General features: G+C 42.1%; 1 protein-coding gene across 10 annotated transcripts in view; it reads right to left on the reverse strand.

Moving 5' to 3' along the window:
• fez1 (fasciculation and elongation protein zeta 1 (zygin I)) overlaps window positions 1-13829 on the reverse strand; it is a 71042-nt gene that overhangs the window by 53617 nt on the left and 3596 nt on the right. For 8 of the 10 annotated variants that reach the window (XR_009770224.1, XR_009770223.1, XM_061702929.1 and 5 more), the window contains exons 2-3: window positions 9596-9948; window positions 4474-4561 (exon numbers count right to left, since the gene is read on the reverse strand). Coding sequence is in view for 8 of the 10 variants with exons in the window: in XM_061702929.1 (XP_061558913.1) it covers window positions 4474-4561; window positions 9596-9918 (411 nt within the window). In the remaining 2 variants the exon portion in view is untranslated. Of the gene's footprint in view, window positions 1-4473; window positions 4562-4814; window positions 4841-4930; window positions 5069-9595; window positions 9949-13829 lie in introns of those variants that run through there. The other 2 variants (XM_061702934.1, XM_061702933.1) reach the window with 2 other exon arrangements.

Below are 13829 nucleotides of genomic sequence, written 5' to 3' on the forward strand. Positions count from 1 at the left end.
GGTATTCAAAAGAACTAAAATCCATCCATCCATTTTCTGAGCCGCTTATCCTCACAAGGGTCGCCGGAGGGCTGGAGCCTCATCCATCCATCCATTTTCTACCGCTTATCCGGGTCGAGTCGCGGGGGCGGTAGCTTTAGCAGGGACGCCCAGACTTCCCTCTACCCAGTCAATTCATCCAGCTCTTCCGGGGGGATCCCGAGGCGTTCCCAGGCCAGCCGAAGGACGTAGTCTCTCCAGCGTTTCCTGGGTCGTCCCCGGGGTCTCCTCCCAGTGGGATGTGCCCGGAACACCTCACCAGGGAGGCGTCCGGGAGGCATCCGAATCAGATGCCCCAGCCACCTCATCTGGCTCCTCTCAATGCGGAGGAGCAGCGGCTCTACTCTGAGATACTCCCGGATGACCGAGCTTCTCACCCTATCTCTAAGGGAGAGCCCGGACACCCTGTGGAGGAAACTCATTTCGTCCGCTTGTTTCCGGGATCTTGTTCTTTCGGTCATGACCCACAGCTCGTGACCATAGGTGAGGGTAGGAACGAAGATCGACCGGTAAATTGAGAGCTTCGCCTTTCGGCTTAGCTCCTTCTTTACCACAACGGACCGATACAAAGTCCGCATCACTGCAGACGCTGCACCGATCCGCCTGTCGATCTCCCGTTCCATTCTTCCCTCACTCGTGAACAAGACCCCAAGATACTTGAACTCCTCCACTTGGGGCAGGATCTCATCCCCGACCTGGAGAGGGCATGCCACCCTTTTCCAACTGAGGACCATGGTCTCAGATTTGGATTTTTCATCCCAGCCGCTTCACACTCGGCTGCGAACTGCTCCAGTGAGAGTTGGAGCTCACGGCTTGATGAAGCCAACAGAACCACATCATCAGCAAGAAGCAGAGATGCAATACTCAGGCCACCAAACCGGACCCCCTCTACACCTTGGCTTCGCCTAGAAATTCTGTCCATAAAAGTTATGAACAGAATCGGCGACAAAGGGCAGCCTTGGCGGAGTCCAACCCTCACCGGGAACGAGTCCGACTTACTGCCGGATATGGGGACCAAACTCTGACTCCGGTCGTACAGGGACCGAACAGCCCGTGGGCTGGAGCCTATCCCAGCTATCATCGGGCAGGAGGCGGGGTACACCCTCAACTGGTTGCCAGCCAATTGCAGGGCACATAGAAACAAACAACCATTCGTTCTGACATTTACACCTCAGGGCAATTTAGAGTCTTCAATTAACCAACCACACATGTTTTTGGGATGTGGGAGGAAACCGTAGTGCTCAGAGAAAACCCACGCAGGCACGGGGAGAACATGCAAACACAGGCGGGGCCGGGGACTGAACCCCGGTCCTCAGAACTGTGAGGCAGACGCTCACCGTGCCGCCAGAGCTAAAATCACCCAGTGTAATTTCTTTACACTGAAATACTAATATATAATGACTTAAAAATAATAAGGTGGCAAATTTTCCAGATTTGCTGCTGTTCCATCTTTTAAAATGGTATTACAGCTACTTTCTGTTAACCACCTTTCATTTAGTAGCACAAGGTCTAGATCATAGGTTGTAATGATGTCATTAATCAACATTGATTTATTACCCAGTGACCTGATACTCAAAAGTGCTAGTCTCACAGAGATAACTGGAGACAACGGTTTGACAGATACACATTTTATCCTCACTAAGTTTGTAGTTCTATTTTTCTGTGGCTTATTTCTTTGAATACTTTCTGTCCCTTGTAAAAAGTGTTGAAAAAAGCCTGATCTCCATAGGGGTCTAACTTATTCTGGAAAAGACACCAGAGATATCAGTCAGATTTGCAGATAAGAGTCTTTGTGGGTGTAGGAGGGGCCCTTTGCATCTTAGTGATGTTTGTTTCAGGCGAGGAAGGATGGGAGGAAGATCCTGGCGTGGTGTACGTTGGATTCCAATATTGACGATAGCCTTCATCCTGTCTGTCAACCCTAACAGGGCATTTAAGCTAGTAGAGAGTGAGTTTTGCATTGGGCTTTGATCCAATGGGGCAGGGAGGGGTGTGGGAGATTCCAAGTGCTGCCTTATCTCATTTCTCTTTTGTTCCTCTGATTGTTTGGGTGACGCTGATGAATCCCTCTGCGCCTCACAACTGTAGACTCCTTCTGTGCTTTTTGTCCTTCAGCCGTGTCAACATGGCCAAGGTTTTCCTTTCTGCCGCTGAATGACGTACACAGTAAAACATTTTGGTAGCTAATAACTTAACAAGGGGTTAAGTTTCTGTCTATTTAGACAGAAACCATCTGCCTTGTAAAGGCGTCTGCGCCCCCAAAAAATGCAGAAATTATCAATGAAACCCACGGATAGCGCAGTACACACTTCTTTGAGACACTTTTTTAATTGACTGAGCCTACTGAAATTTTCCTCTCCAAATTGTACCACTGGGAGAGGTCCACTGATGAAAACCCCACCATCTAAACGTTGCTCTTTCATGAGGACATCAATGAAATCTCACTTCAGTACCTTTGATTACTGCTTGACAACATCCAGGGCCACTGTGTGTATAGCGACAGATTGTACAGTTGGGTGCTCATTAGTGATCTCCAGGATTTTTTAAAGAGATTTCAAACACCATGTCATTGGTGAAACACAGTACCTTGGTCTTCTCACTGCAAAAACATTTCACATCCTTTACAGCTCCATCACCAACTATTAACGATTGGGGTGCCAATATTTTTCTTGTATGATTTAGTTTCATAACTTTCAGTGGTGGTGGGGGATGTGCATTCTTGGCCAGGGTCTTGTCAAAGTGTCTCAAATCTAAATTTCAGGTAGAACTGCTGGATGATCCATTACTGTTTCCTTAGTCCACATCCATCCTCTTTGTTGAGCTAAGTGGCTGTCTGTTAGCACACTTCTGCTCACCATTTTGAGACTTCGCTAGAGTGGCTTCATTCCCCGACTATCCGTTTACATCCACATACACTTCAAAGATGGTGGATTTTTGTTTCCAGGACCGCCATCTTTTGTAGCAGTTTGTGATAGTCTTCAGTGGAAAAGGGAGGAATCTTGTCGCTGGTCTCGTTGCTAATAGCAGGCTTGTTCTAATTAGCTGGCTATGCTCACGCAATCGTAAGGAGGTATCAAAAAATATTGGGAGTATGGCAACAACTGACTGTATCTACAAAAAAAGTACAGTCCCACAAGTTTAAAAATATCTAGGAGTCGCTAATTTCTTTGGAAGAAGAAAAATAAGCTTATCGGTAATAAAAATGTAAACAGAGGCAAAGCAAGCAGAGCAAGCAGAAAAGCGTCTGCACTGTACAAGAGTGTCTAAACGATTAAAAGTAATCCCTTTGGTATTCCAGAACTAGTCCAATTCTGCGGGACACTACACCAGCCCAGGAGTCAAGTTAAATCACTTACATAAAAATCTGATGTGGCATTTCAAAATAAAAGTCCTCTGAAATCTGCACATTTGACAGTTATCATGCCTGATTTAATAAAAAATATTTGAAAATAATAGGGGTAGGGTCCACTGTAATTGGGAATTAACCACATGTTTGTTCATTATACAAAAAAAACTGATAAAAAAAACATGATGAAATGTATATATAGAATTTAAAAAATGTTTTTTGCTTTATTTGTGTACAGCATGTGGAAAATCACCATGCCATGTTGACTCAATGACAAAGGTGCATAATTTAGACAGCGTTTCATATGACAACCCAGATCAGTGGATGTTCCATAAAAAAGTCAAACATTATGAAGATGAAATTGCTCTTGTATGTGTTCAAAATGAAAACTATGAGTCTAACCTTTTTAAAATCTCAAACAACCTAATAAATTGCACCACAAAGTGGCGCTTCGAGGTCATATTTGGAAAAATGTGTCATGGTTGAGACGAGCAAAATGGCACATGATCAGAGACAGCCAATCACAAGGCTCGGCTTTAGAAGGAGGACGTGATATGGAAGAAAGAAATCTGAGCTTTTGCTGTTATTTTTCAAATCTAACTAAAATTCTAGTCATGAAAATGTCTTAAACAACTGCAATCTAATTACACATTTTGTCCCTGTAAGGTAATCACAAATACATAAATTTTTGTAGTTACGTAATCTCTACAATACGATCCATCATCCAAACATCTATCCAGGTGACCGCCAATTAAGGGAGAAGATGGACTTAAAGCTGACTAGCCGACTGATAATGATTGGTCGAGTCAAGTGTCAGTATAATTATATTTTATTATATTAACAGACCAGCAAGCAACCTACTTTACCCTATCATAAACTAACACGTGTCCATTTGGTCATATACAGTCTCCCCAATATAAGCGTAATGAAACAGAACCAGATCACTGACCTTACATTAAAAAAAATAAAAATAAAAATAAAAAAATCTAAGGAAGAAAAACATTTTAAAATGGGAATATACAGTATAACTGATATCTGTGTGTGGTTTGAGTTCACACTCAGTGTAAATGTGAGTCAGTGACATGTACCTCTTTATCAGAAAGATTTCCGTTGAATCCCTCTGAGTCTGGGCCGTCCCATGAAGCTCTGTAGTTGTCAGTTAGGGCATCCCACACACTGCAATATAATATAAATATTCACATGAAAATTATCCTTTCAGGTATCAGGAAACCATTAGAGCAGTTCCAAAACATTTTCACTCAACAGCAGATATTTCAAGCTGCGTTGTCAACACATGATTAAACTAGACCGTTACATAACAGGATTAGACAAGACTTTAAGCATGATGTTTTCTACTTGGTTAAAGTAAATCTATTTAGTGTTTTCTCTAGCAGGGCACTCACTCAATATTCAACATATTAACATTTACTTTTGCTCCTGAGCAGAAACTGTGACCTGCAAAAGAACAAAGACCATGAATAAAATTGATATTGCAAAATTGCTTGATCTTAAATGCTGAGGAGAAATGTACCAAATGTCGCTCACATAAAACATTGCCAGTGGTTTCTGCAGCCCAGCGTAAGCGTCAGTTTGAGGAGCAATGACATAAACTGGGAGAGAAATATCCTTTGTTTCAGAGCCGTCCGTTTTTTCCCTCCTCCACTGAGAGGCGGTCTCAGGATCTGCTTGGCACTGCCCACGCTCAGTCACACAGTGGACATTATTCAACTCATGAAAGAGTCTGTAAGCATGGTGGCATGCACCATCTCATATATAATATTTGAGTATATGTTGCCATTCAGAAGGCAAGGAACCCAAACTTGTTTTTGATATGGATGCCATGAAGCTAAATACAAGGATTTAAGAAACAAAAATGTTACTGGTAATCTTTAGGTTTTTGTTTTGTTTTAAAGCATTTCATGGAGTGCCTATATACCATGTAGACATTTTTCTAACAGTATTCAATTTGAATGCCACCAGCTACTCTTGACAATTTTCAGCGCTGTTTGTGTAAAAAGCTAAAAAGACAATGTGTCATTTTGTACTGTCCAAAAACGCAGAAGCAATACTTGGCAATGGTTGCAGCAGGCTAAACCATCAGCGCTCGCGTTTAATTCCCCATCATCCCATTGAGAAAAAATAACCCCCCAAAATAGTGATCTGTAGAACTAAATAAATAAAAGTGGTGTGAATCCCCTTTAATCAAGACTCTAATCAGCGTGATAGCAAACTGATCATTCATCATTCGCTTAACATGTGAAAGGCACGTTTGTTATACAAATTTCAACAGAATACAAGTATCCTAGTTTTCAATGTCAAATAAAAGAATAAAAGCAAATAGTGACTCAAATGTCCCAAAAATGTCAAGGAAATAAGACATCTAAAGTGCTACACATTATGAATCGCAACACCAGCAGGACAGAATGCGTGCAGGGCAAGTTTTAGTCATTTGGAAGGAACATCACGTGACAAAGCTGCCCTGCTGTGTTTGCTGGCCTGCTGCTACTGAAAAGAAGTTGTTCTGTTTAATATTCCAGCCTGCTTGTCAGACTCACTCATATCTGCGTTTCTAATCGGGCATCTGGCAAGGATTAATGCCAAAATCTGCAGCTCGGACGTTTCAAACCAACAGCTGATTTGAATTGATTATTTCAGTGCGTCTTCCTGCTTTGAACCTCATTCACGACAATCATACACAAACAGAAACATTCTAATATGTGTTTGACATATATATGGGTCATTTTCATGTAAATTAATCAATAATGGTAACGATATAGCCCGCTGAATTTCCTTTTGAAAATCAATTGATTTGACTGATGTGAGTATTTGAGGTATTAACTGTTGTTATGCATCAAAGGTCATAATCGTTTCTCAGAAAAAGTAATTGCTTTCAAACTTTTAATGCCAAAATATCCCGAGCAATGGTTGCCCCAAATGAAGCTTTATGATTTGCAACATATTTTTTGAACATGCAAATGACATTTTTTGAATATACAATATAGGAATTTTCTCCCATTGCTTAATATGCCTCTTCCATGAAAACTAACACAAATGCCTCTTAGTGTCTTTAGAGTTCCTTTTTTTTGGTTGGTTCTTTTACAAACGGTCCTTCTTTGTCACTCAAGCTGTCTCATTATGTAGTTGCAATACACCAGAGGGATCTGTGACCTAAAGTGCCAGGATGAGGCAGCCATATTTTGCATTCACACAATAGCAGACAGCAAAATAAAGGGTGTTATTTCTGAAAAATTAATATGTATGGGTTTGTAAACGTGTCAGAATTATTCCATGTCGTTGCCGTTATTACGATTGTATAAAGGGTGTCATGGGTTTAACGAGTGGTTAAAATCATTTATGCACTTGTATCCGCCGAGTTTGGAGAGCAACACAAACAATTGTGTAACTCACACAATTTTTTATAAAACTGTTTGTCTTTAACCTTGTGCACTTTTGTCTTTTGTCTCACTTTTGGAGAATAAGGCTTCTATTTACTAGTGCGGACGGCGACTGCGCTGACGTCACTGCGGCTATCCCTCACGCAGTTTGCCTATATACTTGAGCGCAAACCATGCGCGCTGTTTTGAAAATGTGCTGCAGTTGGGTGAGCGTCTGCCTCACAGTTCTGAGGACCGGGGTTCAGTCAGGGTTGTCGCTACGGCTGGTATTGGCTAGGACGCCGGGTGGAGTTTCCTCTGCATTTTTTGACCATTTCCGGTAGCCGTTTTTCCTTTCCTTTCTAAGGCGACATTTCAAAAAAAAAAAAAAAAAAAAAAATGCCATTTTTTTCATGTGTCTTTAGCATTATTGATCAAATGATATCAAATATGACCCATATACAGTGTGTACTTTGACCATAACCTGAATGAGACTGCTCAGCTCTCATCTGAATCATGCTTGATAAATAAGTCACTTTCATTTAAAAATATCACAGCATTTCTTCCCCCCCCCCCCCCCCCCATTGGCCCACAACAAGGCTATTTTTAACCTGAACTGGCCACAGAGAGTGACGACACGTGCTTGCGGGAGTGGGACGATGTGACATGAACACAGACAGAGCGAGCCAACGACAAGGAAAGCATATAACACTGCACAGTGAATAATTCAGCATGTAATCTTACAGTGAAGAGGAGGGAGGTGGGGTGGTCGTACTTTTGCCTGCCTTACTAACAGACCGACTGACCGGAATTTTGGGAAGTTGGAATATGTGCACAGAAAGCTTGTGAGGACTTGATACTTGTGTTTGATGGCAGTAACGGACCCATCATAACATATATGATCTGTTTCTAACAATTCCTTATATTTTTACCGTTACTGCCAATAAGATAAAAACTAAAGGCAAGTGGCTAAGTGGCGCAGTTCGAGGTCAAAGGTCCAAGGACTTTGCAGTGTACCAGAAGATCAAAATGATCCATACCTACCTTCCATTTGCATGTTTATCTGGTTCTGTGCTTGGATGTATCGTATATCTACTGCAGGGATGTATGGTCAAGGGAAGCAGGTGTCTCCCTTGCATCATGATAAAATATGAACAAATAATGAATAAAGGTCCGATATTTTATTTCCCATAGAGTAACTCTCTAACATGGAATTAGTATGAAAGTGTCCATTTCATTTAAAAAAACACTTAGGTTTTGTCATATGAGTGTCCAGAAAAGGCCCCTCTGACATCTACTTCCCTTCGACTCAGTTTTGTCTCTGCTTTGTCCATACTTGGCTAAGACCGCCCCCTTTCCTCTGATTGGTTACCTCCATGTAGAAGACCCACTTGTGAGTGCACACGTGTTTGTTATGTTGACAGCGCTGTCACGGGGACAGAGAGGTAGGCGGATATCTTCGGTAGTGACGTAGAAATGCTTGAGAAATTCGAATGACCTGATTTCAGAAGAACGTCGGGAACTCTGGAATGCGTGGATGATTTTAATTCATATTTCACATGTTTCCTGAGGCTCCATAGAGACTATATTACATCCCAAATAATAGAAACATTTGGTTTGGTAAAATGTGGGACCTTTAAAAATATTTGTTTTCAGTTTTAGTTCTCTGTTCTGTGATGTATATTGATTTTCTTTTTGAATCAAATCATGATTCCCGAGGGCCATATTCTCCCGTATGTCATCCTTGCTCATATTCTGGCTAAGACTTAAGCAGGTTTCCTCTTGCGCTTCCTCTCACCATCAAGAGGCTTTGGTAAGTCTAGCGCCCCGGGAAGGTGAAACATCATATTGCACGTTTTGATCCAATCGTGTGCTCTGAGCCTCCGATGGCCGCTGCAGGCAGCCCGGCGGCCGACTCGGCACGCTGACGGACACCTGGTCCATCGCCGACTATTCAAAGGCCATAATGTGTCCAGACAATGTTGCGCCGATCGACGGCCGAACGTCAACATATCATGCCATATTAATTAATTCATTTTCATGCTGCGAGCGATGGTGCGGTGGTGTGTTAGATATGGAATAATTCTGTTTTTAATTGATCTATGTCATCGTTATTTAAGTAATGCGCCTCCATGGCCGGCCCTATGATGGTTGCTGGGCAACGCTGATAAACAGCTGTCTCACTCGCATTCTTAATGATGGCCTTAAAAACACGTTCACTCATAAACACAGTATTATGATTCAGTTACATATATTGAACAATATGTAATATAGAGATTAGAGAACACACGAACACATGCCCATGTTAGACCTGCATGTGCGTGGGAATGCGAGTGTAAAGGATTGTTTGTTGGGACTATTCCTGGGGGTACCCTGCCTCTCGCCCAAAGTCAACTGGGAAAGGCTCCAGCTCACCCTAAAGATGAAAAGCGGTCTAGAAAATAGCTGGATAGAAACCTTACCTTACAATACATTAAATATATTTACCCCAATGGTCTGGCTAAAATTAGTGAATTCACCTAAGATCTGGTTATTTTAATACTTTTGTTTTTTGTTTTGGTAAAAGATTAAAGTTACCAACCTTCAATTTTGCAAATTCGCCATAGATTTCCATGAAAGTTTTCCAGCTTTAAAAATTCACAGGATTTGGCATCACAAGCTTTCAGAATTTCTCCAATATACTGTATGGCTTTTGGAAATCTGAAGAGTGTCAATATGCTCGTGAATAAACCCTGAACTCTGAAAAATGTAGCTTCAAGCTCTTGAAAAACCCCAAACTAAATAAAATTTGACAACTTTTGTGCAAAACAAACCGTTATCCACAGCGGTCACTCACTCTTCATCCTGCAGCTGCTCCTCATCCTCTTGGTTTTGTGACTGGTTGCGTATCGGTGCCAGGCCCTCGGTCTTGGTGTTGTAATTGTGAAAGCAGACATTGAGTTTCTCATCAAACTCGTTCACCAGGTCCTCCATAGACTTGAAACTCATCATCTCGGAAAAGTTTTCCAGCTCAGAGAAGTCCTCTCGGGTGATGGAGGCCAGCGGGACGGTGGTGGAGGTGTAAGAGGAGTGGTTGAGTGCTGGGTGGTCAAACTCATCCGTACGGCAAGGCCGGAGGTCCTCAAACTCTTCATCCAAACACACAAGAGGGGCTTCCATGGTTTCCCCGAGTGGGTCGGTCTCTGAGCCCTGCAAAAGAAAAGGTGTTGAGATACAGTCCTGTTCAAATGTCTTGGACTATGACTAGCTTTGTTGTTTTTGTTACCCTTTTTATTGTAAAATGGTAACTAGCAGGACTGAGGGTCTTTGATTGGCTGGTGACTAGTCCAGGGTGTGCACCACCTCTCACTCAAAGTCAGCTGGGATAGGCTCCAGCTCACCCATGACCCGAATGTTGATAAGTGGTATAGAAAATGCATGGATTGAATGACTGAAAGGTGGCACAGTGGCCAAATAGTGGTGAGACACTTGATAAACAGTTAGACTGTTAGAGTTATAAGAACTTCTACCATTTCATATCATACCCACTAGCCGGCACGGGGGGCACACGAACAATAAGGGGTGGGGGGCAGCCTTCAAGTGCCCACTTCATGGCGCAGGTCTGTCATCTCCTCCAAAGTCAACTTTACATCATCCGCCCGTGGAGGTCTGCTTGTAGTTTGAAGTACTTTGCACGTTTCAACCTCCCGGACTCGAGCAATCCAGTTTCTTTTTCCGCCATGTCAAAGAGTGTCAGTGCACGACTAATGCGCTGCATTTCAAGGGAATGAGTTGAGCCGCTTTGATTGGACAGGATTGAAGTCGGCTGTGTTCACGCCCACAATGGTGCAGAATTCTGTGCACCTGATGCACCCGCTGGTCCAACTCCAGGTCTAACCGGCCTCCGCGCAAAGTTACGCCACACGCCACGCCAGAGTTACGCAGTCTCCGAAAATACGGCCCACAGTATGATTATTGTAGCTTTCCTAAACAAATCTAAGGTTGCCCGAAGGTTTGGCACTGTACTGTATGTTTAGAGTAGCTCTAATAAAATGTGTGTCAGATGTTTGCATGTGTGACTGCTCATCTCACTTTAGCTACGGCTGACATAGACTTACATTTCAGTCAGCAGATGAGGGTTAATCTTAAATTGTTAAGAGTCGGGTGGGCCGAGTAATTCAAAGTTGTTGTGGACACTGTCTTTCACCAGCTGTCCTATTATTATTTCTATTTTTACTGCTGTTCAGTGATACCGAAATGAAGTTTCTTTATGTGTCAACGTCTCTAGCTATCATTCAATGTCCAATGTTTCAACTAACCTTAATCTAAATTTGCATACAGAATCAAAATTGATTGAGCAGAATTCCAAATGCAAAGCAACAATTAAGAGTATATTTAGGGTTATTTATTTTTGTTTTCGCTTTCATGTGTCACAACACACACACACACAAACAAAAAACATACCATAATTGTGTCAGCTGTCCCCAGCTGCTCGATTGACCAATATGCCACAAGGATTTAACTGATGTCTCCTAAATCATGTCTTTCCAAAACTAATGAGGAATGGCACAGTGTTGTCTAGACAAAGCGGTAATGGGAGTGGATGTACCAGAAGGGGGCCATGTCCCAAAGGGAGTCCAATTAATTGGCTTTAGTGCTAAACCACAGATGATGAAGTACCTTCACTTAAATTTAAACTGATGAGAGTCTGGAACATAAATGTATTTTGTCAAAATACATATGCGATAAAAAGGATATTTTAAATTGTATCACACATATAGAACTAGTAAATGGCACACTGATGTTGTACATGTAAATATTCATATCCGCCTTATCCATTTCTTAAATCTTCATTACAGTTATCTTTCCAGGGGAAATCAACTGTAACTTAAATGCTATATTTCACACCTTTTTCTTTCAACGTAGGTGCCCATGACTGACATCGACTCCAATAGAAAAAATTTAAATGCAGTTCTTACAATACTAAAATCATTAACATTTTGACATTTTGACATTTCTGATACAAATAAGTACATTTTCCCACACACAACTCATTATTCAATTAATATTTGCTGACTCCGATCTGTTTAAGAACATATGAATTAAATTGTTGCACCCTGAGTCAGGCTGTAAGTAAAGGCAGTGAAAGTTGAGAGGGAGTGTTTTTCTTTCTTGAGTACAAACAAGTCATTGAGAAAAGCAAGCTTCCTTATCCCACCATTGAGCAGTCATCATTAAGTGCTGTGATTCACCAGCAGGATCTTTTCCCCTCATTGAACAACTTGCCTGCATCTGTCCCCTTTCTGTACACATATTTCTGCTATTAATCTGGCAACCAATAAATGTAAACGATCACTGAGGGCCATGTTCTCCCGTATGCTTTGTCAGAAAAGGCACGCAGATCCGTACTTTTTTGACTGCGCCCATTCTGCCGTCCATTTATTCATTTGCGTACCTTCTCGTCAGTAATCCTGAAGTGTGGGCATTCCTTCTCATATCTGGCCGAGCGTGCACTCTGCCGAAGACTTAAGCCTGTTTCCTCATCTGCACACTTTCTCTTCAACCAAGCTGCATGGCGGCTTGGAGTTTGTCTGAAAACGGCACTCGCAACAGCTGCAGTCGTCTTAATGGCGCAGTGGTGTGCTAGATTTTGAATCATTTCATTTTTATTTGATCTATGTCGTCGTCGGTCAGGAAATCTGTTTAAGCGCCTTGCCTTGCAACAGCGTGTATGTCGGTTGCCGGGCAATCCTGATCAAGAGCTGGCTCACTCCCATTCCTATTGATGGCCCGATTGCTAGCCTTCCCAACATGCATTCACTCATAAGCACAATATTCTGATTAAATTACAACCCCAATTCCAATGAAGTTGGGATGTTGTGTCAAACATAAATAAAAACAGAATACAATTATTTGCAAATCATGTTCAACCTATATTTAATTGAATACACTACAAAGACAAGATCTGTAATGTTCAAACTGATCAACTTTATTATTTTTAGGAAATAATCATTAACTTGGAATTTTATGGCTACAACACGTTTCAAAAAAAGCTGGGACAGGCGGAAAAAAAAGTTGAGGAATCCTCATCAAACACCTGTTTGGAACATCCCAAATGTGAACAGGCTAATTGGGAACAGGTGGGTGCCATGATTGGGTAGAAAAGGAGCTTCCCTGAATTGCTCAGTCATTCACAAGCAAAGATGGGGCAAGGTTCACCTCTTTGTAAGCAAGTGCGTGAGAAAAATATTCAAACTGTTTAAGGACAATGTTCCTCAATGTACAATTGCAAGAAATTTAAGGATTTCATCATCTATCACCACATGGGCTCAGGAACACTTCAGAAAACCAATGTCAGTAAATACACTTCGGTGCTACATCCGTAAGCGCAACTTGAAACGCTACTAGCAAAGCAAAAGCCATTTATCAACAACACCTGCCGGCTTCTCTGGGCCCGAGCTCATCTAAGATGGACTGATGCAAAGTGGAAAAGTGTTCTGTGGTCCGATGAGTCCACATTTCAAATTGTTTTTGGAAATTGTGGACGTCGTGTTCTCCTCCAAAGTGTTTTCATCCAAAGAGGAAAATAACCATCCGGACTGTTATGGACGTAAAAGTTCAAAAGCCAGCATCTGTGATGGTATGGGGCTGTGTTAGTGCCAATGGCATGGGTAACTTAGACATCTGTGAAGGCACCATTAATGCTGAAAGGTACATTCAGGGTTTGGAGAAACATATGCTGCCATCCAAGCAACGTCTTTTTCATGGATGCCCCTGCTTATTTCAGGAAGACAATGCCAAACCACATTCTGCACGTGTTACCACAGCGTGGCTTCGTAGTAAAAGAGTGTGAGTACTAGACTGGCCTGCCTGCCTGCAGTCCAGACCTGTCTCCCATTAAAAATGTGTGGCGCATTATGAATCGTAAAATACAACAACAGAGACCCTGGACTGTTGGACAGCTGAAGCTGTACATCAAGCAAGTATGGGAAAGAATTCCACCTACAAAATTTCAACAATTAGTGTCCTCAGTTCCCAAACGTTGATTGAATTTTGTTAAAAGAAAAGGTGATGCAACACAGTGGTAAACA

The sequence above is a fragment of the Phycodurus eques genome, chromosome 17 (genome assembly GCF_024500275.1).
Source record: "Phycodurus eques isolate BA_2022a chromosome 17, UOR_Pequ_1.1, whole genome shotgun sequence".
NCBI classification, from domain to species: domain Eukaryota; kingdom Metazoa; phylum Chordata; class Actinopteri; order Syngnathiformes; family Syngnathidae; genus Phycodurus; species Phycodurus eques.